General features: G+C 42.7%; 1 protein-coding gene across 1 annotated transcript; it reads right to left on the bottom strand.

The window, feature by feature from the left end:
* Window positions 1–1,346: 1,346 nt before the first annotated feature.
* Window positions 1,347–22,284, bottom strand: LOC121290293. The gene is made up of 5 exons (XM_041210571.1): window positions 22,110–22,284; window positions 21,658–22,005; window positions 18,074–18,154; window positions 17,298–17,417; window positions 1,347–2,398 (listed from the first exon to the last, which is right to left on the bottom strand). The coding sequence occupies exons 1-5, from the start codon at window positions 22,162–22,164 to the stop codon at window positions 2,310–2,312; spliced, it is 693 nt and encodes a 230-aa protein (XP_041066505.1). The 5' UTR covers window positions 22,165–22,284; the 3' UTR covers window positions 1,347–2,309.
* Between the last annotated feature and the right edge of the window lie 524 nt (window positions 22,285–22,808).

Genomic DNA, 22,808 nt, shown 5'->3' with positions numbered 1-22,808 from the left:
TGTAATTTGCTGGAAGTGTAGTGTCAACCTCTGTTTACACATGTAAATAGGGTTTCTGTGAAACATCCAGTGAAGTCTGGTGAGGGGAACGGAAACAGTTCTGAGGAAATTCCCAGCCTGTGCAATTTCAGAGAAGGCCATTGATTATTAAATTGGGCAGATAGAGATGCTGGATGAAATTGAACAGGGAGAAGTGTGAAGTGATACATTTTTGAAGGAAGAATATGGATTATAAAATAGAAAAGGAAAAAGGAAAAAATAAATGTACTAAATGTTAAAATTGTAAAAAGAACTAAAGGAGCAGACAGACAAACCTTTAAAAGTGGAAGGGCAAATTGATAATGCTGGAAAAAGCAAACATTTGGCATTCTAGGTTTTATAAATAGGGACACAAAGTACATGAGAAAGTGGTAACATAAAAACTGTATGTATCATTGATTAGGCTACAGGTTGAATATTGTATCCAGGTTTGGGTGCTCTTTGTCACTGTCACAAGTGATTCATTTGGATGACACCAGGGATGTGACGCTAGAGAAATCAGGACTCTTCTAATTATTGGAGGGAAGATAAAGAGGAGCTTGATTGGTATTTGGAATTCTGAGGGGTCCTAATGGTGTAAGTAAGGAAAAATGATTTCCGCTGATTAGTGACTCAGTAACAAGAGGGCATAAAGTAGGATGATCACCAAAAGAATAAAGAGAAAGATTAGGGGGAGAATTTTCTCCCCAGAGGGGTTGGGTGGGAGCAGGCGCGGGTGTACAGGCAGCTGATCGCTGCTCGTGTTCGGCTGGGCGCTGTCACTTTACATGGGTGGGCCAATTAAGGCTAGCCCAGAGTGACACGCGCCCGGAAGCACTGAGCGCTTCTTGTGTGGGCGGGAGGGGGGTTGCCTGATCCGGGGCCTGCGCTCTTTCATGCATGCGTGCAAAAGAGCACAGAAATCTCCCTGAGGCACAAAGCTGCCTCAGGGAGCTTAGTTTAAGTTAAAAAAAAAACTTAATAAAGGAAAAAAAAAATGTATAAGAAACTGTCACGAGCTGGACATGCCTATTAATTTTATTAAAAATTTTTACAAGACTTTATAAAACTTCATGAAACCTCATCCCGCCTGTGGATGAGGTTTCATGATAAATACGAAGGCTGCGTAGGCTCTTCGCCTGCCCGCCAACCTTAAGGTTGGATGGGCAGCTCAGCTAATTATTTTAATTGATAGTTAAATGGCCTTAATAGGCCTTTGACAGTTCAGCGGGTGCACAGCTGAGGCCAAACTGAAAATCTGAATGACACGTGGTGACATCGGGGCACACGCTTGATGTCACCATGTGTCACTTTACACCTTGGCCCCGCTCGCCGAGCCGAAGATTTTGCCCTACGATTTTTTTCATGCAGAGTTGTTATATGGAGTGCCCTACTAGTGGTAGAAACAAATTGCATTTTAACTTTTAAAAGGAAAGTGATTTTTTTAAAAAGTAGAAGAATATGGGAAGAGAGCAACAAAATGGAACAAGGTGAATCACTCTTTCAATAGACAAGCACATGAATGATGGACCAAATGGATTCCTTCTGTGCCATAAAATTCTATGATTTCAAAAGTAATTCTTGTCAGTAGTTAATTAAACAAGTTACTGTTTGTAACCAGTTAACATAGGTAAGGACAGTCTATAAAACTGTAAGCCAAGTTACATATTTATGCACTGAAGTTGTCCAATTAGCATTCTTGAAAATGAATGCTAGGAGCAGGTTCACCATTGCCCTCTGACACAGGTGCTGCTAGATTATAGCAAGTCACTACAAAGTCACATCAGCTACAGACAAAAGCTCAGCAGCAGTACCTCTAGGGATACATCTCAGGCTGCCAGATAAGGCTGGAAAATGCAGCCTTGGTGTTGAGCTGTTTTCCCTCCCCTAAAAGACACTTAAATATGCCCCCTGCTGCCCCTTTGTAAGAAGTTAGTATGCCTCCATCTCCTTAGCATGTCTTTGGAAGCCAGTATGCCATATTTTCGAGAAGTCATAGGTACAGGAACAAATGCTGGAATGCCCAGCTTCTCAGTGCTGGTGCTTTTATTTGGAGTGGCCGGAAGCTCCACCCCAAACAAAGGCTACTTCAATTCCCGATATAAGGCAAAGCCTGGCATATCTAAGTCCCGACCTAGTTTGCGGGCTTTCCACTACATTCTTATCAGAGTTACTGCAGGAGTATGTAGAAAGCATCAAGGATTTGTATCCCCTTACTGATCAAGTGATTAAAAAAAAGATCACTTTGGCATAACTGACATCATTACATTTTTACATGACTTTGTTCACACTTATTGTGGTACCCTCCCCATACTTTCATAGACATCCTCATTCTCACGTTTTCCATTTTTATGGGATTGTTCATCCTTGGCTCTTTTACCTGTTGAGATAAAAAAAATATAATTATGGTGAATGCTTCTTCAAGAAATGGGTGAAAAATGATATTTACATACAATTGCACACTGAACTTGGGTTGTAAGATGTGATGTGTGTTTTCCATTTGACTAGGAGCTTTAGAATATTGCCAAATCAAATCTGTTTTCCCCTATTATTATGTAATTATTTTATACTGTCCTTCTCCAAAACCTCCCCACACCCTCAGATTAGAGGGTAAGCAGGAGGTCTTAATAGGTGGTCTTAAAAAGCATCCTGCATAGACGCCTCCCATTTCTGGAACAAAAAGACGGCTTTTTAAAAACATTATTTAAAATGGCATTTTCTAATAATGCTTTCATTGATGGCATAGCTATGATTATCGTGAACTCACCACATGGGGAATCATTGGCAAACTCCAGAAGATGTGCAGTGGAGGTCTGACAAACAATGCTTGATCCTGGCCTCTTGAAGGCATAAGTAAGCAACACTATAGGTAACTCTTTACCATGCTAGTAGGCTTAAGGCAGTGGTAATTGACTTCCATAATGAGCATGCAAGTAAATCACATAAGGAAGCAGCTGACACTGCACAATTTAGACCCAAATTCATGACCTTGATTCAAGTGATAAATGTCCTGTATTGGTAGATATGTTCAGCCTACCTTCCTGTTATAGACAACTAGAATCATTTTATTTGACCATTGTTATTTAATAGAAATGCCTCTGGTCTCCGAGAACAAACACTAACTCCGTTTTTATTCCCTATTTTAAGTAGAGTGCAGCATCTAAATAAAAGCATGTATTTTTAGCTGCAAGGAAAACATATTATCACAAACTATATTGAAAGCACCTTGACAGTGTGTATCATTAAATAGCTTTCTGCAAAATCCATTCTACCTCTCCTGCCCATCAGGGAGTAGTGGGTTTAAATTGAGGCCAATGTCTCAATTTGATCCTGCTGTTCTATAGATTGCCACTTTCACTTTGATGTGAAGAGGTTTCTGATGTGCATCAAAATGAAAATAGTGGTCTAACTTGGAAGTCAGTTCCTGATCTGACTCCTGAGACCAATGAAGTTTGGAGGCGTGAGAAACTGTCTGGTACGAACTCTCACATCAATTAAACTTCCCAGCAAGTGTTGCATGTCTGTGACTTATTGCAAAGTTACATTTGAAGAATATACAGGCATTATTTAGACTAAGCATATAATATTTATCAATTAAAATGTAAATGGTTTTCCCTGGCACTCCTAACATTAAAAATGAGCATCCAAGCATGCATAAGCAAAACTCCAGGCGATCAGCTGTAACTGGGGATGACAGCTGTCCATTACACTACATGAATATTGGTTTCAGATCAGCACAAGCTGTATAATGGCAGCCTAACTGTACTTAAGTAATTCTAATTACACATTGCCAATCGAATTCTGTCAGACCAGTCTCTCTAAAGCTAGCTTCCTTTCTCTCCCCCAGCCAGTCTTTTAAATTTTCATTGCGGTTACAGTGTCACCTGAAATTGTGGTACTTTGAGATGAATCTACACTGGACAAATTTCATACCACGAAAGCAACAAAAATATTACTGCCAAGAATGATTGCCTTGAAATTATGATTTATAATTTTTTTTCCAGAGTTTCCAATTTCCTGAATGGCTGAGGGGGGAAAAAAAGAACTGCATTGAGTGGCCTGGGATGGGTGATCTAAAAGGATAGCAGCTTCTGGTTTCACCCACGAAGATACCAGAGAATCAACCTGTTAGTGGGTCACAGGCTGCTTTTGCATTACACTATGACCACTGAAGTCAATGAAGATATCAGTGCCAAAGCCAATGTAATTTTCTTCCATATACTTGTCAATTTGCTTTTCAAAGCCATTAGCAATCTTTATAGGAAAACCATAGCTAGTATTTTCCCAGGCAATGGGGGAGATTTTAACATTTTGGCCTGCTGGGAGTGAGGGTGCCTGGTCCCACACAGGAAACATGGGCCTCCAGGTTTTCCCACATTGTGGAGTTTTTTAGCAGGTGACAACACTGAGAGGTTCCCCTCTCAGAAACCAGGCTTTGTTTCCAGTAGGACAGAGAATGCCGAAGAAGGAGCCTCAGGACCAGGTAGATCTGGAGGCCTCAGGAATCAGAGGTTAGAGGGAGATTGGAGACCCAGGAGTGGTGGAGGCAAAAGCTTGGACACCCAGGTTTAAATTTGAAATGGTGGGGATATGAGGCATGCATATAATAATACTTAAATTGTTAACCTGCCTCCTGGAAGTGGGTTGGCCACTTGCACAACCCCATCCTGCTTCTGGTAAAACTGGAAATATAATGAAAGATAGCATTTATATCTTGCCTTTCACAATCACAGGATGTGACCAAACTCTTCACTGTGAATGAAGTATTTTTGAAGTATAGTCCTCTTGTAATGCAGAAAACTCAGCAGCCAATTTGACACAGTAAGCTCCCACAAACAACAATGTGACAATGATCAGATAATCTGTTTTTGTGATGTTGATTGAAGAATAAATAGTGGCCTGGTCACCAGGATTACCTTCTCTGCTCTTCTTCAAAATAGTGACAAAGAATCTTTTATGTCCACCTGTTAGGTCAGACAGGGCATTGGTTTAATGGCTCACCTGAAAGATGGCATCTCTGACAGTGCAGCATTCCCTTAGTACTGCACTGGCATGTCAGCCTAGATTTTTTTGTGTCCAAGCCTTTGGAGTGGTTCTTGAACCCACAACATTTTGACTCAGTCCCAAGTGATAATTGAACCACAGCTGACAGCGGCAGAGAAGTGGGCGGTTAGCAGAAGGTTGGACTCAGATTCAGATTTTTAACACTTCAACCTCCCAACCCAATCCAAATCCACAAACATTTTGAGGTTAAGATTCCTACCAATGCATCTGAACATACCTGTATGATTTTGAAATGCTACACTTCAATTCTTGAAATCTTAGAATGTATTATGTCTTTTCTAAATAATTATGCTCTGCCTACACATCATTTTATGTTAGTACTGAATATCAAATAGGTGTGTGAACAAGATATCAACCTGAAACATAACTCTGTTCTCTCCACAGATGCTGCATGACCTGCTGAGTATTTCCAGCATTTTCTACTTTTATTTTAGGCTTCCAACATTTGCGTATTTTGCTTTTTGAACATATGAATTAGGAGCTGGAGTAGGCCACTTAGACCCTTGAGCCTGCTCCGCCATTCAATAAGATCTTGGTTGATCTGAATGTAATCTCAACCCTACATTCCTGCCTACCCTCAATAACCTTTCACCCCCTTGTTAATCAGGAATCTATATAGTTTTGCCTTAAAAACATTCAAGGGCTCCACTTCCACCGCTTTCTCAGGAAGAGAGTTCCAAAGACACACTACCCTCTGAGAGAAAAAAAAATTCTAATTCCTGTCTTAAATGAGTGACCAATTATTTTTAAAGAGTGACCCCTAGTTCTAGATTCTCCCACAAGAGGAAACATCCTCTCCACATCCATCTTGTCAAGACCCCTCAGGATCTTAAAGGTTTCAATTAAGTCGCCTCTTACTCTCCTAAATTCCAGTGGTACAAGCCTAACCTGTCCAGCCTTTCCTCATAAAACAACCCGCCCATTCCTGGTATTAGTCTAGTAAGCCTTCTCTGAACTGTATCTAATGCATTTACATCTTTCTCTAAATAAGGAGACCAGTACTGTACACAATACTCTAGATATGGTCTCGCCAATGCCCTGTACAACTGAAGCATAACCTCCCTACCTTTGTATTCAATTCCCCTCACAATGAGTGAAAACATTCCATTAGCTTTCCTAATTACCTGCTGTACCTGCATACTAACCTATGATTCATACAATAGGACACCCAGACCCCTCTGAATCTCAGAGCTCTGCAATCTCTCACCAATTAGATAGTAAGCTTCCTTTTTATTCTTCCTGCCAAAATGAATGATTTCACATTTGCCCACATTGTACTCCATTTGCTAGATCTTTGCCCACTCACTTAAACTGCCTATGTCACTTTGTCAGCTCCTTACACCCTCCTCAAAATTTACTTTCTTACCTACCTTTGTGCCATCAACAAATTTAGCCACCATTCCTTTGGTCCCTTCATCCAAGTAAGTTGTATAAATTGTAAAAAGTTGAGGCCCCAGCACTGATCCCCATGACACACCACTTGTCACATCCTGCCAACCAGAAAAAAGACCCATTTATACCAACCCTCTGCTTCCTATTAGCTGACCAATCTTCTAGCCATGCCAATATGTTACCCCCTACACCATGAGCTTTTATTTTCTGCAAAATCTTTGATGTGGCACTTTATCAAATGCCTTCTGGAAATCTAAGTATGGTACATCCACCAGTTCCCCTTTACCTGCAGCACATGTTACTCCTTCAAAGAACTTCAATAAATTGGTTAAACATGATTTCCCTTTTACAAAAGCATGTTGACTCTGCCTGATTGCCTTGAATTTGTCTAAGTTCCCTGCTATAACATCCTTAATAATAGCTTCTAACATTTTCCCTATGACAGATGTTAGGCTAACTGGCCTATAGTTTCCAGCTTTCTGTTTCCCTCCCTTTTTCAATAAAGGAATTATATTTGCTATTTTCCAATCTAATGGAACCTTACCAGAATCTAGGGAATTTTGGAAAATTAAAACCAATGCATCAACTATCTCACTAGCCACTTCTCTCAAGGCCTTAGGATGAAGTCCATCTGGACCTGGGGATTTGTCAGTCCACAGCCCCAACAATTTGCTCAATACCACTTACCTGGTGATGGTAATTTTCCCAAGCTCCTCCCTCCCTTCCATTTCCTGATTCACAGCTATTTCCGGGATGTTCCCGAAGCAAAATATCTGTTTAATTTGTCCACCATCTCCCTATTTTCCATTATCAATTCTCTAGACACACTCTCTATAGGACCAATGCTCACTTTATTAACTCTTTCCTTATTTAAATATCTATAGGAACCCCTATTATCCGCATTTATATTACTAGCTAGCCTTCTCTCGTACTGTAATTTTTCCCTCCTTATTAATCTTTATGGCCAAAATTTTCCATTTGGCGGGTGGGTGGATCAGGAGTGGACGTGGACCTGATCGGTGCCCTTGATCGGTGCCATGCCGCCATTTTCCAATTAAGGCCCGCCCAGCATATTTCCAACTCCCGTGGATAGCGGGAGTGTGCGGGCAGCGGCGGGTGTGCACAGACTGCCGGGTCCAATGGTGACCCAGCAGTCTGTTTAAAAGAAGGCCCGGCAGCCTCCAGTAGGCTGCTCACAATGGCCACCTAGAGATTCAACCGCAGGAGGCTCTGCTGAGCAGGGCACTCTGGAGGGAAGGGCAGAGGAGCAGGGCAGGCTGCAGGGTCTGCCACAGGAGCAGGGCAGGCTGCAGGGTAGGCCAGCAGGGGGGCCAGTGTGCCCTTCACTTTTCTGATGATTGCCTTGCTGCCCTCTTTGAGGGGGTGGCAACACCCCAGGATGGGAGGAGGAGGCCACCCCACATGACGAAACGTGCATGGGAGGAGATGTTGGAGGTGGTGAGCTCCTGTGATGTGGTGCGGCGCACCTAAATCCAGTGCCGTAAGCGCTTCAATTTTTTGTTGTGCTCTGGAAGGGTGAGTACCATGTTGGCATTGGGTATTTAACCCCGCATGTAGCCTTAGCCTTGAGGGCCCCCTTACCAAGTCTTACCGTCACGACTTCAGTGAATTATATTTGCCATTTCTCGTACACTGTGTGGGCAAGCAGATAGTGACCATGCTTACATCAGCCTGAGTGGCTCAGGGGGAGATGAGTTCTCTGCTGCACCATATGTTGCTCTTAGTCACACATGACTAATCTGGGGGGCAACCTGCAGGAGATGCAGCTAGGCACATACTCAGAACTCCAACACATATCCGATTCACGGTGATGAGATTGTGGAAGGGGAGCCTCAATGTCTCGTGGCCAAGAGCCATCTGCTGCCCTCGACGCTGCACATAGTTGTGCCTCCTTGCTATGGGAGCCATGTGTTTCCTAAAGTGATGGACGCAGAATGTGTCCAAGGTGGCCATTTGGTGGGGGGGTGGGGGTTGGGGGGGTGGTTGAGAGCAGGTGTACTATCTTTGTGTGACTGATCAGCGGTAGTGTGGAGAGGAGGCACTGGAGGCCTGATATGGGTCACTGTGGTTGGGGTGCAGCATGCGTGTGCAGAGTACATGTGCGATTAGCCACAATGAATGGTCTTCTCTGTTTTGCAGGAGGAAATTGCTCACAATGTCTGTGAGTGTTCACGGACTGGAGGTGGCCAGGCCCAGCTGATGACTTTAAGCTGATTTGAGCAGGAGGTCCTGGAGCTTGAGAGGCGCCATGTGCCCAGGTTCACTGGTGTCAGTGAGGCTGGGCTGGAACGGCCAGGTATTTGAAGTCCACAGTGACATCCGCTCTATCTTCTCACTATCCATAGCACTGATGATTGTTGGAATCGTTAATGTAGCAAACTGCTCATTCACAGACTGATAGAGTCAGAGGTGTGGGTCATAGACAAAGGTCCCTCGGCCCTTCGAAGATGCAAATTTCAACCACCTTCCAAAGTCACCTTATCCCATTTACAAACACTATCCCCATGACCTTGTATACCATGGCATCACAACTGCACATCCAAATACTTATTATATGTTAGGAGGGTTTCTGTGTCCATCACCCTTTCAGTCAGTGCATCCCACATTACTGTGTGCGAAAGTTGCTCATCACCTCACCCGTCAATCTCATGTCCCTTACCTTGAATCAATGCCACCAGGTTACTCATCCCTCTGCCAAGGGGAAAAGTTCCTTTCTGTTGACCCTATCTATGCCGCTCAATGTTATAAAGCTCAATAATGTCACCCCTCAATCTCCTCTGCTCCAGGGGAAATATCCCCAATCAGTGCTATGTCTCCTCATAACTCCAACTCTCCAGCCCAGCCAGCAGCCTGGTCAATGACAGCTGCATGCTCTCCACTCCAATCACATCCTCCCTGTGAAGTGCGTATCACAACTGCACGCAGAACGATAGCTGTGGCCTGGGCAGCGTTTTCTGCATTTGCAACATGACCTCCCTGTTCAGATATTCTATTCCTCGGCTAATAAAGGCAAGTATTACATTTACGAACATCCGTCAACTCTTTTCTTCTCCGCCGATGCTGCCAGACCTGCTGAGTTTTTCCAGGTAATTCTGTTTTTGTTAAGTATTACATTTACCTTCTTAAACATCTTATGTACCTATCCCGCTACCTTAACGGGCTTGTCGACATGCCCTCTGATCCTCCTTACTTTCCACGGTCCTACCATTTCTCGTGTATTCCTGTACCTTGTTTCTCCTGCCCAAGTGCTTCACCTCACACTTATCGACATAACATTCCATTTGACACTTCTTACACCATCTGACCAGCCTGTCTGTATCTGCCTGTAATGTTAGGGTCTCCTCCTGACTATGTGCCACCCCACCAATATTCATCTCCATAGGTTCTGGAAGGTTGAGCGCATCATGAGTCTGGGGGAAAGGGATGAATTGTGTCACTGTGTGCACACTAACTGATCCTCTGTCCTTGTTATTTTCAGTATCATCAGAGCCTGTTGACCAGGAGCAATTGCAGTGCCCCCTCTCACACCTGAGGGCCCTCAGCTGTCACCTACATCACACCATTTCTGTGAGGCAAGAACCAGCACAGATATTAGCAAATCGGTGGGCATTGCAACATCGGCTAGTGTCCTGGGGCACAGTGGAGAGGGCACTTCACAATCGCTGGAGGAGCTGGCTGAGGCAGAGTGCGCTGATGGTGCCAGCAGTCAGAGGACTGCAGGGGACCAGGCATATGCTCAGTCAGTGTGTGATGATGTGCCTCTGGAGTCGTCCGCGATGCAGCAGCTGCAGGAAATGTGGCCGGGTGTGCGGGAGCATCTGGGAGTGTTGCATGAGACTATGCTTTGCTTGGTGTCTGTGGTAGAAGAGTCCACGTGGAGCATCACTGGTGCAATGACCCTCATGGCCAATCGCCATGTTTCCTCCATGGAGAGAGTGGCAACTCTCATGGAGAGGGGCTTCCAGGAGAACAAGCAGCTTCTCCTGGGGTTACGCTCGGACCTGTAAGCCCTCACAGCACCAGTGGCCACAGCTGAACATTGCCAATGTGGGAGATGGTGCGGGCTTCAAGCTTCCCAGCTCGTAACTCATCCATCAAAGGTGAGCAGGGAGGCCTGGGACAAACTCATGTCGGCAGAGCAGCTGCCTGATGTATCTGTGGGCTCCTCTCACAGCGCTTAGGATGAAGGCAACAGCTCCTCCGCCCCTCTTCCAGTGACCACTTCATTGGGTGAGGCTGCGATGACTGGGGAGATGCCAGCTGTGGACCTGGCAGATCCCTCCCAGGCGAGACCAGCACAGGCTCCACGGGCCAGAGGACAGTTGCCAAGGTCATCGAGGTCAGCAGGCTGTCTCAGAAGCCATTCTGAGCGATGGAGCGGCATCAAGACGTAGCATCTGTAAACGTAAACATAAGGCTCCTTAGGCACACCACGGGTTTCTCACTAGTACTTTTGTGTTGGCCCTTGATTCGGGAATTATTATTTGTTCATGCTTGAAAAACATTTTGGTTTGATTTTGTGTGACCTTATGATGGTGAAAATTAAAACCAGATGTTACTATGGCTGAGGGTGGCTCCTTTGTTCTGCATTCACATGTTTTACATACATATCATGAGTGTTTGAGTGGACATTGAGGTTTGTGTCCAAAGCCCTGAGTTGCAGCTGATGAAGTGGCAGATGTAGCACTTAAGTGCCGAGTATGGAAGCGCCAGGCAAGGCTGATACTCCAGATCCATTTGTGTGGAGCTAGCTGAAGGTTCGTTGGATTAAAGTGTCCTGGGCATCCCTGCCTCCTTGGTGTAGTCCCAGGTCAGCGTTCAGCCCCTCATCATTCTCCTATGCTTCCTCATCCTCAGAATCAGTGCTGGACTCATCATGTGCAGCCGCATCCACTGTGTCAACGTCTTCATTGTCCGCTGCATCCCCCCTTTCCAACGCAAGGTTGTGGAGAGTGCAGCATGCAACCACTATCACCAAGACATGATCCGGGGGGTACTTGAGTGCGCCCCCTGAGCGGACCAGGCATCGGAAGCGCATCTTGAGAAGACCGATGGCTCTATCCACCACAGCCCTTGTGGTGCCATGGCTCCTATTGTAGTGCTGCTCAGCTTCTGTTCTTGAATGGCGGAGAGACATCATGACCCACCTTCTGAGGGGATAGCCCTTGTCACCCAGCAGCCAACCATCCAGCCAGGCTGGAGCACTGAAGAGCCCCGGCACCTGGGAGTGTCTGAGGATGTCGGCAGCATGGGAGCTGCCTGGGTATCTTGTAGAAACTTATAGAATCAGCATCCTGTGATCACACACTATCTCCACTTTCATGGAGTGGAAGCTCTTCCTGTTGACGAAGGCACCGGGTTCACCTGCTGGCGCCTTGATGGCCACGTGTGTGCAGTCTATTGCACCCTGGACGTGGGGGAAGCCAGCAATAGCCATGAAGCCTCCGGCTCACTATGTTTGGCTTGCCTGGTCCCAGTGGAAGTGGATGAAGGTCAATGCCCGTCTGAGCAGAGTGTCTGTAACCTGCTTGACACAAGTGTGGACAACTGATCGAGAGACACCGCAAAGATCACCTACCAAGCCCTGGAAGGAGCCAGAGGCATAGAAGTGGAGGATAACTGTAAGCTTCAGAGCCGTTGGCACGGGTGGAGACATCTCAGGGCCAATCATCTGGCAGGTGTGGTGTACTGTCTCCCTTGACAGCCAGAGCCTCCTTTGGGACTGCATCTCAGTCACATTGAGGTAGCTGCTTCGCCGCCTGTATACCCTGGCAGCAGGATAGTGGCATATTCTGCAGCCCCTTCCTCCTTGAACTACCTCTTGGCCTTGCGCCCCTTGTGCCTGTGCCTGTACTCCCAAAGGTGGCTCCCCTGGAGGCTGATTGTCCACTCCTGGTCTCCTACTTATTCTAACTCTCCCTTCCTCCTCAGAGCAGCTGCCCCTAGTGGAAATGTCAGAACCCATACCCAAGCTAAAGGGAGGCCTCTGAAAAGCAGCAGGCCCAATAAAGATTACTGACTGCAGACTGCTGAGCTGAAGGTTAAAAGTACACAGAAAGCTACTGGTATTCATTCTGAACTGCTATAGATCACACAGGACAGTTTAAAACACTTTCTGCAATAAATGCTCACAGACCAGATTGACAACTGCACTGAGCCCTCTTATCCCACCCGTGGATGCGTTTTATCAAAAAGTCTCTTACCCGCCTGCCCGTTGCACCTGTGCACCGACCTGAAGAATGCAAAGGTGCCTGAAAATCGGCATTGATTGCCGATTTAAGGGCCTTAACTAGCCCGTTAATTAATGGCGGGCATACATTGAACTTCATCGCGCGTCCGCCCAGCAAAATACCACGATGGCGCGCGATGACGCCAGGACCCTCGCTCGACATCACCACGCATCATTTTACACGCTGACATGTGGGACCCGCCCCCCACATGTCAAGCAGAAAATCCTGCCCTATGTCATTCTTTGCTGTTCTTTATATTTTTTCCAATCTTCTGACCTGCCACCTGTCTTTGTGTAATTATATGCCTTTTCATTAAGTTTCATACTGTCTTTATCTGTTTTATTTAACCACGGATGGTGGACCCTCCCCTTGGAATTTTTCTTTCTCATTGGAATGTATATATTCTGCATATTCTGAAATATTCCTTTAAATGTCTGCCACTGAACTTCTATTGATATATTCCTTAACCTCATTTGCCAGTTCACTTTAGCTAGCTCTGCTTTCATGCCCTCATAAATGCCTTTATTTAAGTTTAAAATATTAGTCTTGGATGCACTCATTTCTCCCTCAAAATGAATGTAAAATTCAATCATATTATGATCGCTGCTATCTAGGGGTGCCTTCACTATGAGGTTATCAATTAATCCTATCTCGTTGCTCTTACCAGGTCTAGTATAGCCTGCTCTCTGGTTGTCTCCAGAACATGCTGTTCTAAGAAACTATCCCAAAAACATGTATATGAATTACTCTATATACTGTATCCACTACAAGAAAATAAGGGTTTTCTTTGGATATTCAAAACAGTTTATATCCTGATGGTGTTGTACATTTTGCTTACATGACATTTACAGGTGCAGGCATTGATAGAATGAGTTATTTTGCACTCTCAGTATGAGTTGTTAGCTGTGTTGACTTATTATGAAGCATGCCATCGTTTAAAGTCCATTACATTGTAATTGATGTAAAGTAATTGCGATATTCTTTCCATATATGCACACTGGTTTACATGTCAGTGCTATCAGCATTATGTAAAAGATTGGCGTGCAATGTTTGTGGTTCATCAGGCCACAAGATGTCTGTGATGTGACCTGTATTTTCCAAAGCTGTACAACAACCATGAACAATACAACAGTGAAGATGTGGCTACAAAATTGCAGAAAGCATTATTTGATGTATGATTATGTTTATCTATACTATTAGTTTTAAAAACTACTTTAATAGTTACACAGGGTTATTTATAATAAATGCAATATTGATCTTATGTGGTGATAAATTTTAACTATATTATTTCTAGAGAACATTTCAGAACATTTTCATCTGTAAAATTTTAAGTTCGATTTTTCAAAGCCATTACAATTATAGATGGTTATGAATGGCTTACTGGGTGGTAAAAAAATGCTGTAAGGATTCTGGGTGAAATGAGATTAAGCAATCACAGCTAGCAAATACAGTGATGCAAAACATTTAAAAATACAATAATATTTTTTGCACCTCTGTGCAATCACCACTATACCTTATTGATAAAAATTAACTGTCAGGAAGAGAGTAATTTAACTTTTCTAATTCATCTAATCATGATATGTGACTTCTTTAATTATGTTTATTGTTATGGTACATTAATGTTTTAATTAGTGATTTAAACCTCTCCAACTCCCTTTCCTCCCTAAAACTCCCAATTTTGATCAGGCTTTTCTTCAGCTTTCCTAATATCTAATATACCTTCTCTGGCTCAGTCTCTATTTTTTCCTAGTTATCCCTGTATCACATTAACAGCTCTGTATAAATGCAAATTGTTCTTCTTGTAAAAAAATGGGGGGCATTCCCACAGATTTTTGCCAAAGATAGGGCAGACTAGGGAGAGAATCCCTGCAGAAATTTAACACAAGACTTCCAACGCAAACTGGAGGAACAACACCTCACCTTCCGACTAGGGACTTTACAGCCTTCCGGACTGAATATTGAATTCAACAACTTTAGGTCGTAAGCTCCCTCCCCCATCCCCACCCCCTTTCTGTTTCCCCCTTCCCCCTTTTTTTTTCTTTTTTTTTCCAATAAATTATAAAGATTTTCCTTTTCCCACCTATTTCCATTATATTAAAAAAAACAAAAAAAAAAAACCACTAGAGCTATACCTTGAGTGCCCTACCATCCATTCTTAATTAGCACATTCGTTTAGATAATATCACCAACTTTAACTTTAACACCTATGTGTTCTATTGTACTATTGTCGTTGACATCTTTTGATGATCTGCTTCTATCACTGCTTGTTTGTCCCTACAACCACACCCCCCCCCCTCCACCTCTCTGTCTCTCTATCTCTCCGCCCCCCACACACACACCTTAAACCAGCTTATATTTCAACTCTTTCTTGGACTCGAATGCAAGTTCTGTCGAAGGGTCATGAGGACTCGAAACGTCAACTCTTTTCTTCTCCGCCGATGCTGCCAGACCTGCTGAGTTTTTCCAGGTAATTCTGTTTTTGTTTTAAGCATTTCTCCCTGATTTTTGTGCAGTCATTTACAGCCTCTCAGTGAATCTGCATTGGTATGTCAATTTTTGAACTGGTAATCCACATTTTATAATTAAATTGCAGAGTGACCAATCAACTGTTATGGGCATTTACAATATTGCATTGTTTTTCTTTAAGTTAATTCTTGGATATAGATATTGCTGACAAGGCCAACATTTATTGTCCATTTCTAGTTGTCCTAGGAAGGTGATGGTGGACCTTCTTCTTGCACTGTATAGCCATCATGAAATAACAAATGTTTCGTTATATTTTCTGGTTTATTGTGAAATAGGTTTATGGGGTAAGTATAGTTGGGTCTATGTATGATTTAATTACATTTGGAGTCAAGTAGACTGCAAGTTGAAAATCATCAAAAGAAGTTAGATGATTGACATGCTAATGAGTAAACATGGAGCAAAATTTTTACCTCAGTGGGCATGTGTCTCCCTGAACCGCTCAAGTGTAAAATGACGTGTGTTGATTTTGGGTGAGTGTCCTGATGTCAATGTGCAGTTGCATGATATTTCAGTCGGCAGGCGCATGTGGGAATTGGCAGCCTGCCCGCCAACAATTAAAAGGCCTATTAAGGCGGGATGATGTTTCCAACATAAAAATAAAAATAAAATAAAATGTTTCAAATTTCATTTATAACATGTCCCTACTCATGTGACAGGGTAATTGGCCTGCCAATCGCAGGTGGTGGTTAGCTTCCCGATAACGCCCATCAAGCACGTCCGACAAAGGCAAAATTCTGCCCATGGATGCTGGCTTGGCATGTAAGGTGTGAAGGAAATTTGCATTTTTAGATAAATGAAGGGATATTTGGATTCAAAGTTGTAAACTTAATCAGTTTACAACTAGTCAGATAAACAAGGCTAAGGAATATGTTGATTTTTCCCGAAAGTTACTGGCAATATTGGCACCATGAAATTGTTTGTTATGAGGAAGATACCGTTTCAAAGACATATGGAACAATCAAATTTACATATTAAAAAGAGAGAAACAAATATAAAGGAGAATGAAAAGTTATGTGTCAGAAGGCCATGTAATCTAACAGAAGTGTGTGAAATAGCCTTAATGAAGCCTCCAGCATTTGTGCAGAAGTGTGCTGTCTGACAAAGCTGAAATTGGGAAAAAGCCATTTGGAATTTCATTATCCAGGGTATTGTGTTAACTTGGTGAGTTTGTTTTAAATCTAAAATCTATTGTGCACCATAGCCTTAAAAGAAGTGTCACTGGGGGTCAGATTAATTAGGAATTTTAGAAGTTATTATAGTAGTAATTGTAGCCTTATATATGTGTTTGAAATCTTTTATTTTGTTAATAGATATTTTAATTTAATTTCTAAAATCTCCAAAGGTCTTTGTGGACTTATTACTTCTGAATTCAACACACACATCTCGTAATAAACACAAATGGAAAAACCATTGTGATAGCGCGACCAAGTTTCCCTTGTAGATTTGGTCCGTCTGGCACACATTATCTGCCATGTCATAACAGTAGTACTTTGATACAATTGAGTGGCTTGATAGATCACTTCAGAGGGCAGTTAAGAGTTAAGCACATTGGTGTGGTACTGGAGTCCACATAGATCAGGGTAAGGACAGCAGGTTTCTTCACTAAAGGGCATTTGCAAATTAGTTATTTTTTCTGACAATCCAACTGCTCCAATTTACTGATACCAGCTGAATTTTGCTATTTACACATTTTTTTTAAAAAAAGAGATTCAAATTTTTTTCAATCCCCTATTGCTCCATGATTTGTACCTAGCATAGAATCAATTTTTTTTTTGCTCTCCCAACAATTTAATTCACAACAAAAACAGAATTACCTGGAAAAACTCAGCAGGTCTGGCAGCATCAGAGGAGAAGAAAAGAGTTGACGTTTCGAGTCCTCATGACCCTTCATGAGGACTCGAAACGTCAACTCTTCTTCTCCGCCGATGCTGCCAGACCTGCTGAGTTTTTCCAGGTAATTCTGTTTTTGTTTTGGATTTCCAGCATCCGCAGTTTTTTGTTTTTATCTCTTAATTTAATTCACAATTTTACTTTGTCTTCACTTACCTTGCCTCCTTGACTTTTTCTTACAATATCTCATAATAGCCCATGTTAATACAGCCAAGATGATCAGTGCTCCTGCTCCAGAGAATGCACCTATGAAACCACAATTCACCATGAGGTAATCTAAAAAGCAATTCAAAGATATTTGATGAGAGCAGGTGGCACTGAACAGATATTCTGTAAATAAAGGTGACCATAATTCAATAAACATCTGCAGCAGGAATTGTGCAATTTACATTTTTATAATCAGTTATTAATGGACAATGTTATCTTGTAGGTTTTGATCTCAGTCAAACGTTTGTATAAAGCAAGTTAAATCGCTAACTACAACAATTAACTCTTTGACCAGGAAAAATGGAAGCCTGTTGATATGCATTCGCTCTTATCTACATACTGACAAAGAATTCAGTTTAAACACCTCCAACAATACAGCACTCACTCTGCCACAGGATTGTCTGCCTACATATGAGCTCAAATCTTGTTTTGGGCTTTGTGGCATACAAAGGTATTAAAAGAGATAAACATCTTTTAGTTTTGTCAAAAGGCTGCAACTTCCTCTACATATTTCAATCAAGTGTATAAAGGGGATTGGAGTGAGGTTTAGAATGGTTGGGGGTAGCTTTTAGAAGTTGGCAGAAAGAACAGAATATCAGAAATTATAGAAACATATTAACTTTTAAACTTGGAATGTTATAAATTCAATTTGCTGTTTCTGGTGTTATAAGGTATGTACTAGTTTTACAAAAAAGAGCAGTCTGCTTGTCAAACAGCATTCTTACCATTGGTTTCATTGGCTTTCACAAGAGTTAGCTTAGAGTCTGCACTTGCATTCCACCAGTCACCTATTATCACCACTCCCCCTGGAAATACAAATGCTCATGAGGAATTAACAACAAAACATGGATTGGCCTCTTGTCACAAATGCACATTTTTTGTGAATTAGGATACTGTCAGATGTATGAGAAATTACAAAGTGCAGGCAATTTATTAATGATGGTTAGTTGATCTCCCATAGCTTTGCTCACAGATGGAGACCAGTGAAAAAATGCTGAAGGTTGGATAGGAATTGGAGACTGAAGAAACTACCAAGGAGGGTGAACACAGTCCCAGAAAGAATCAGCAGGGAGGTCAGCAGAGACTGCAGCTAGTGGCAAATGAAGACATTTTGTGTGGTACATGCAGCCAAAACATATTTTTTATTTGCTATGGGAATTATTTAACTTCCATTGGCTGGGCCACTGTCAGATCTTTTACATGATTGTTGTTTTTACATGGACCAATCCAGTTTGATTTGGCAACTGGTCCACAGGCCAATGAAGCCTCCAAGACTCACCAAGATGGACTAGTAACATAAATGGGACTGTATTTGTGCTAATGGTTACCTAATGATTGTCATTTTTAAAACGTGGTGTGAAGAAAATTACTATAGCTGTTAGAGCTATAAATGTGAAAGGACTTGCAGATATGTTAAGCAGCAGGTGCTTGGCTAGTTTTAGAAATCTGACAGTATCCTTATCTAATTTAACATCAAGCCCAATAACCTCACAAACTACAGCAATCATTTTACTCAGTTTATAAAACCTCCAAACTGTAGGAGCATAGCCTACTGCAATTGTATGGGTTTTCACCAGTGAGATATACTCTAGAATGCAAACAAGCCCAAGGACCAATGAAGGAAAATATGGATTTATGATTAAATGATGCTAACAGAGAGTTGGGGAGCTAGACCCATAAATGTTTGCTGTTGGTGGATTGTCATGTAAAATTACAATCACTGCACAAGTATGATGCTGTGTTCATATTGCCCTTAAACAGCGTGCCTCTGCTGATTCCTCTCACACTGGTCTTGCACGGACATCAACAACCTCTAATAAAACATACTAGAAATATTAAGGCAGAACACGAGGAAGATCCATTTGAATGGCGCTAATCCCTTGCTAAATCTATGAAGCAAAGCAATTTAAAAGTGAGAGAATAGTACACAGTTGTTAAGACTTCTGAAACAGGTGCAATGATAAACATGCCAAAAGCCATTATGTTCAGCTTGTTAACCTGGCAGAATTATCAACATATTTCCTTTTCCAAATTAGGAAAGGGATTAATTAAGAACTTGTTGAAATTGGTGTAGCAGCTTGTAAAATGGCTGTAGGACTAGTAGAGGCCCACCCATATGCATACCCTGCCCACAATTCTTGACTTCAGCTTGCCGTGACCAATTATTTTGTTTAATGTCACTTATGCATTTATTACCCATTCCTAATTGCCTGGAGAAGGTGGTGGTGTTGCAGTTCGTGCTTGTAGCAGTTTGATACAACTGAGTGCCTTCTGCTGCTAGCAAGCCAGTTAAGAGTCAAGTACATTGGAGTGGGGCTGGATTCACATAGGCCGACTTGATACGGAGAGCTGGTGTCCTTCCCGAAAGTTGTTACTGCACCAGTTGGGTTTTCTTAAACAATCCAACAACTTTACATGATGACAGCTTTTTATTTAAACTGACTTCAAATTCTCAACCAATTACAGTATTTCACCAAAGCTTTGTATACTTTGTGGCGAGGGCTTGACAGGCAGACTGACCGGCTCAAAACTGAGGAAAATTGGTCCCTCTTTGTTAAAACATTTTCTTCCTTCAGCCTATGCGACCACCTCTGTTCGTATTTGTTTCGTTGTGGAGCCTTTTTATTGCTCTTCTTTCTGCAAATGTGTACTCGGTACCTCCAACAATCCCTACATTGTCCCTGACTGTCCGCCAGTTTTTCTCCGGCTGGCTTTCCCGTCAGATAGAAAGCCACTTGGGAGGGAGAGCTTGCGGACCCTCATCCCCACCCCCCAACCCCCTCAGTGAAACGTACTGCCATAGCCACTTAAAGAGGTTGTTGCTTGCCGCAAAAAAAAAACGATCATCTTCACAGAATTTAAGAAACTCTCTTTAACCTTTGAATACTGCCTGGGAAATTCCTATTTACGTGATCGTTACACCACCAAGACCGTGCGAAAGCTGAACAATGCGGCTTTCAGCACTGCCAGATCTTGTCCGACCACCCCCCACCTCCCCCCCCCCCACAGAAAATAAAGGCAGAAATTGAATTATGTTTAAAGGGAAGAGGCGATGAAAGGAAAACCTGTGAGATGCGATAACGAAAAGAGAACTAAAAAAAAAAGAAATTTAGGTCAGAGGCTTTAATGAGAATTTTAGGTATCGACCTTCAAAACGCCAGACGTGGAGGTGTACATGAATAACTCATTCGCTTTCAAAGGGCTCAGGCTAACCACTTGTCTCAATGACAGATTTCTTTTGACTTTAATGCAGACTAACTGGTATTTTGACGACCCTTCCTCCTGTTTGCACAGGTACACAGATTCCTGCCATGAATATCTGTATTTGGCACGGATATCTTTCCTGTGTTTACATTGTTTCTTTTCCCAATGACAGAACTCCTGGCAAAAATGCCCTTTCCCAGACATTTGAGCACTGAAATTTCTTTGAGATGGGTGCCCGGAATAATATCATTTAATTGTATACGTTTCCTTTAGTTTTGTCGAATGTCTATTTTACTATATGTTTTTAATAGTTGTGGTTTTTTAAAAAAAACGCGGTCTTTTTGGTTTGGTGCTGGCACTGGGGTAACCTCGAATATTCCTTATGGATTCGTTCGAAAAAGCAGAAAGGCCAAAGGAAGAAGTGGTTCTATTCTCATTGCCCTTTGTCGAGCCGGCTACAAGGAGCTCTGAGAATTGTATTGATCACAATAGAGGTCGTATATATGTAATCTGAATTATGCGCTAACTGATGCACTTCAAAACGATTGGCGATAACAAAACGAGGTAATCATTTATATTTCTAGTCGAAACTCTGGGCTGTAAAAATTGAGGTGTGGCAATATATAAACTACAATTTAGATTCGAGGATTCGATACTAAAGTAAACACAGCTCCCGGGTTCCCGATGGCGAGCAGCAGTGGAAGGGGTTTGAAGGGGAGAATCACAGCTTTACAGTTCAGCCCAGTCTCTGCTCCAGTGGAGCTCCCCTGTGGAATCATTGCATTGCTGAAACTGGGAGGTAATGATTTGAGGAGAGAGTTCTCGAGGCGGGGATCATTGATCTTACCTGGTCTATCGAGTAGTCTATGTTTTGTTAACGATGGATATGGATGACGACCTGTGAGCCTCAAGCCAAGACATCTCAAAAATTGCAAAACATTTTGCTCCAAGGATTTAATTGCAGAACAATAAGGTAAGGCCATCCTGCTTACAATTGTGTTTCCCCAATAGTTTCATTTTATGAAAATTAATACTTACAAATTCGGTTCAAGGGCTGCAATGATTAATCTCCCGCATTTAACACCGAATAGGTGGGCATACTCACCGAGCACATTCACAGTCATGTCCTGGGTTAACTCTTCTCCATTCTGATAGGTGACGGTGCAGGAATATATCCCGGAATCGTTCAGCATCGCATTTTGGATGGAGAGCGAGCCGTTCGGATAGATGTGTGTCCGCTGACGGTAATCGCTGAACCAGTGTGGTTTCTGGTTGCCTTTATCCAGCATCAACTGAACGATAGATCGCCGGGTCGTGCGGCTCACATATTTCCACTCTATTGTATGTATCTGTTCAGCGATGACCACGGATGGCATTGCCAGGAATACGGTCCCATTAACCATTCCATTTATAACCTTGGGGTTGGTTCCAGTGGCCGCTGCTTGCAGTATAGCTGGAAGAGATCGTACACACAGGGTTAGGCAACAGATTTATTTCGATGCACCACAATAGAGGGACGAGGCAACAAGAATGAGCCAGTTGTGCGCAGGGAGTTACCTTGCAGCCACCAGCTGTACAGAGCAGCCATCGGGGGGGTTCGGGTCCAGTTCATCACGGAACCAAGCCTGCTAAACTTTCAATATGTTTCACGAGGCGCAATTGCAACTTTCTTAATCTCTGCAAGTGATTCTCGCCTCTATTCAGGTAGTGCAGAGGAAAGCAGAGGCGGGCGAGCGACACCAAACTGCCAACTGTCTGCAATGAAAATGTAAACAGCTTAGCGAGTAACTGAATGAAAGACAGGCCCGTAGCAAAGATGGTCACTGTGGGAGAAGCAGGGCGAGCCAGTCTCCAGCCTTGCAATTTGGATAAAAGCAAAAAAAACTGCGGAAGCTGGAAATCCGAAACAAAAACAAAAATACCTGGAAAAACTCAGCAGGTCTGACAGCATCTGCGGAGAGGAACACTGTTAATGTTTTGAGTCTGTATGACTCTACTCCAATAATACGGAATCGAAACGTTAACTGTATTCCTCTCCGCAGATGCTGTCAGGCTTGCTATTTGGCGTATGGGAATACATATTTCAAGTAAAACTTTTAAATGACGGGCTGTTCTATTTACTAGATCATAATTTCCGTGTTGTGGTGGTATTCTACATAAACTGATTTAACGAATATGACATATTATTTAAATTGATGAAATAACGACACGGAAATACTAGTTAATATTTTAAAAGTTTACTCGATATATATAGGA

Source organism: Carcharodon carcharias, chromosome 18, assembly GCF_017639515.1.
Source record: "Carcharodon carcharias isolate sCarCar2 chromosome 18, sCarCar2.pri, whole genome shotgun sequence".
Taxonomy (NCBI): Eukaryota; Metazoa; Chordata; class Chondrichthyes; order Lamniformes; family Lamnidae; genus Carcharodon; species Carcharodon carcharias.
The sequence above is the reverse complement of the archived record's forward strand: the minus strand, read 5'-3'. Positions and strand labels throughout refer to the sequence as shown.

Coding starts and splice junctions, on each gene's coding strand:
- LOC121290293 (XM_041210571.1), bottom strand. CDS start 22,164: ATGAACTGGACCCGAACCCCCCCGATGGCTGCTCTGTACAGCTGGTGG. Junction 22,006..22,109: donor GTACAGCTGGTGGCTGCAAG/GTAACTCCCTGC, acceptor GATCTCTTCCAG/CTATACTGCAAGCAGCGGCC. Junction 18,155..21,657: donor CATGACTGTGAATGTGCTCG/GTGAGTATGCCC, acceptor TTGTATTTCCAG/GGGGAGTGGTGATAATAGGT.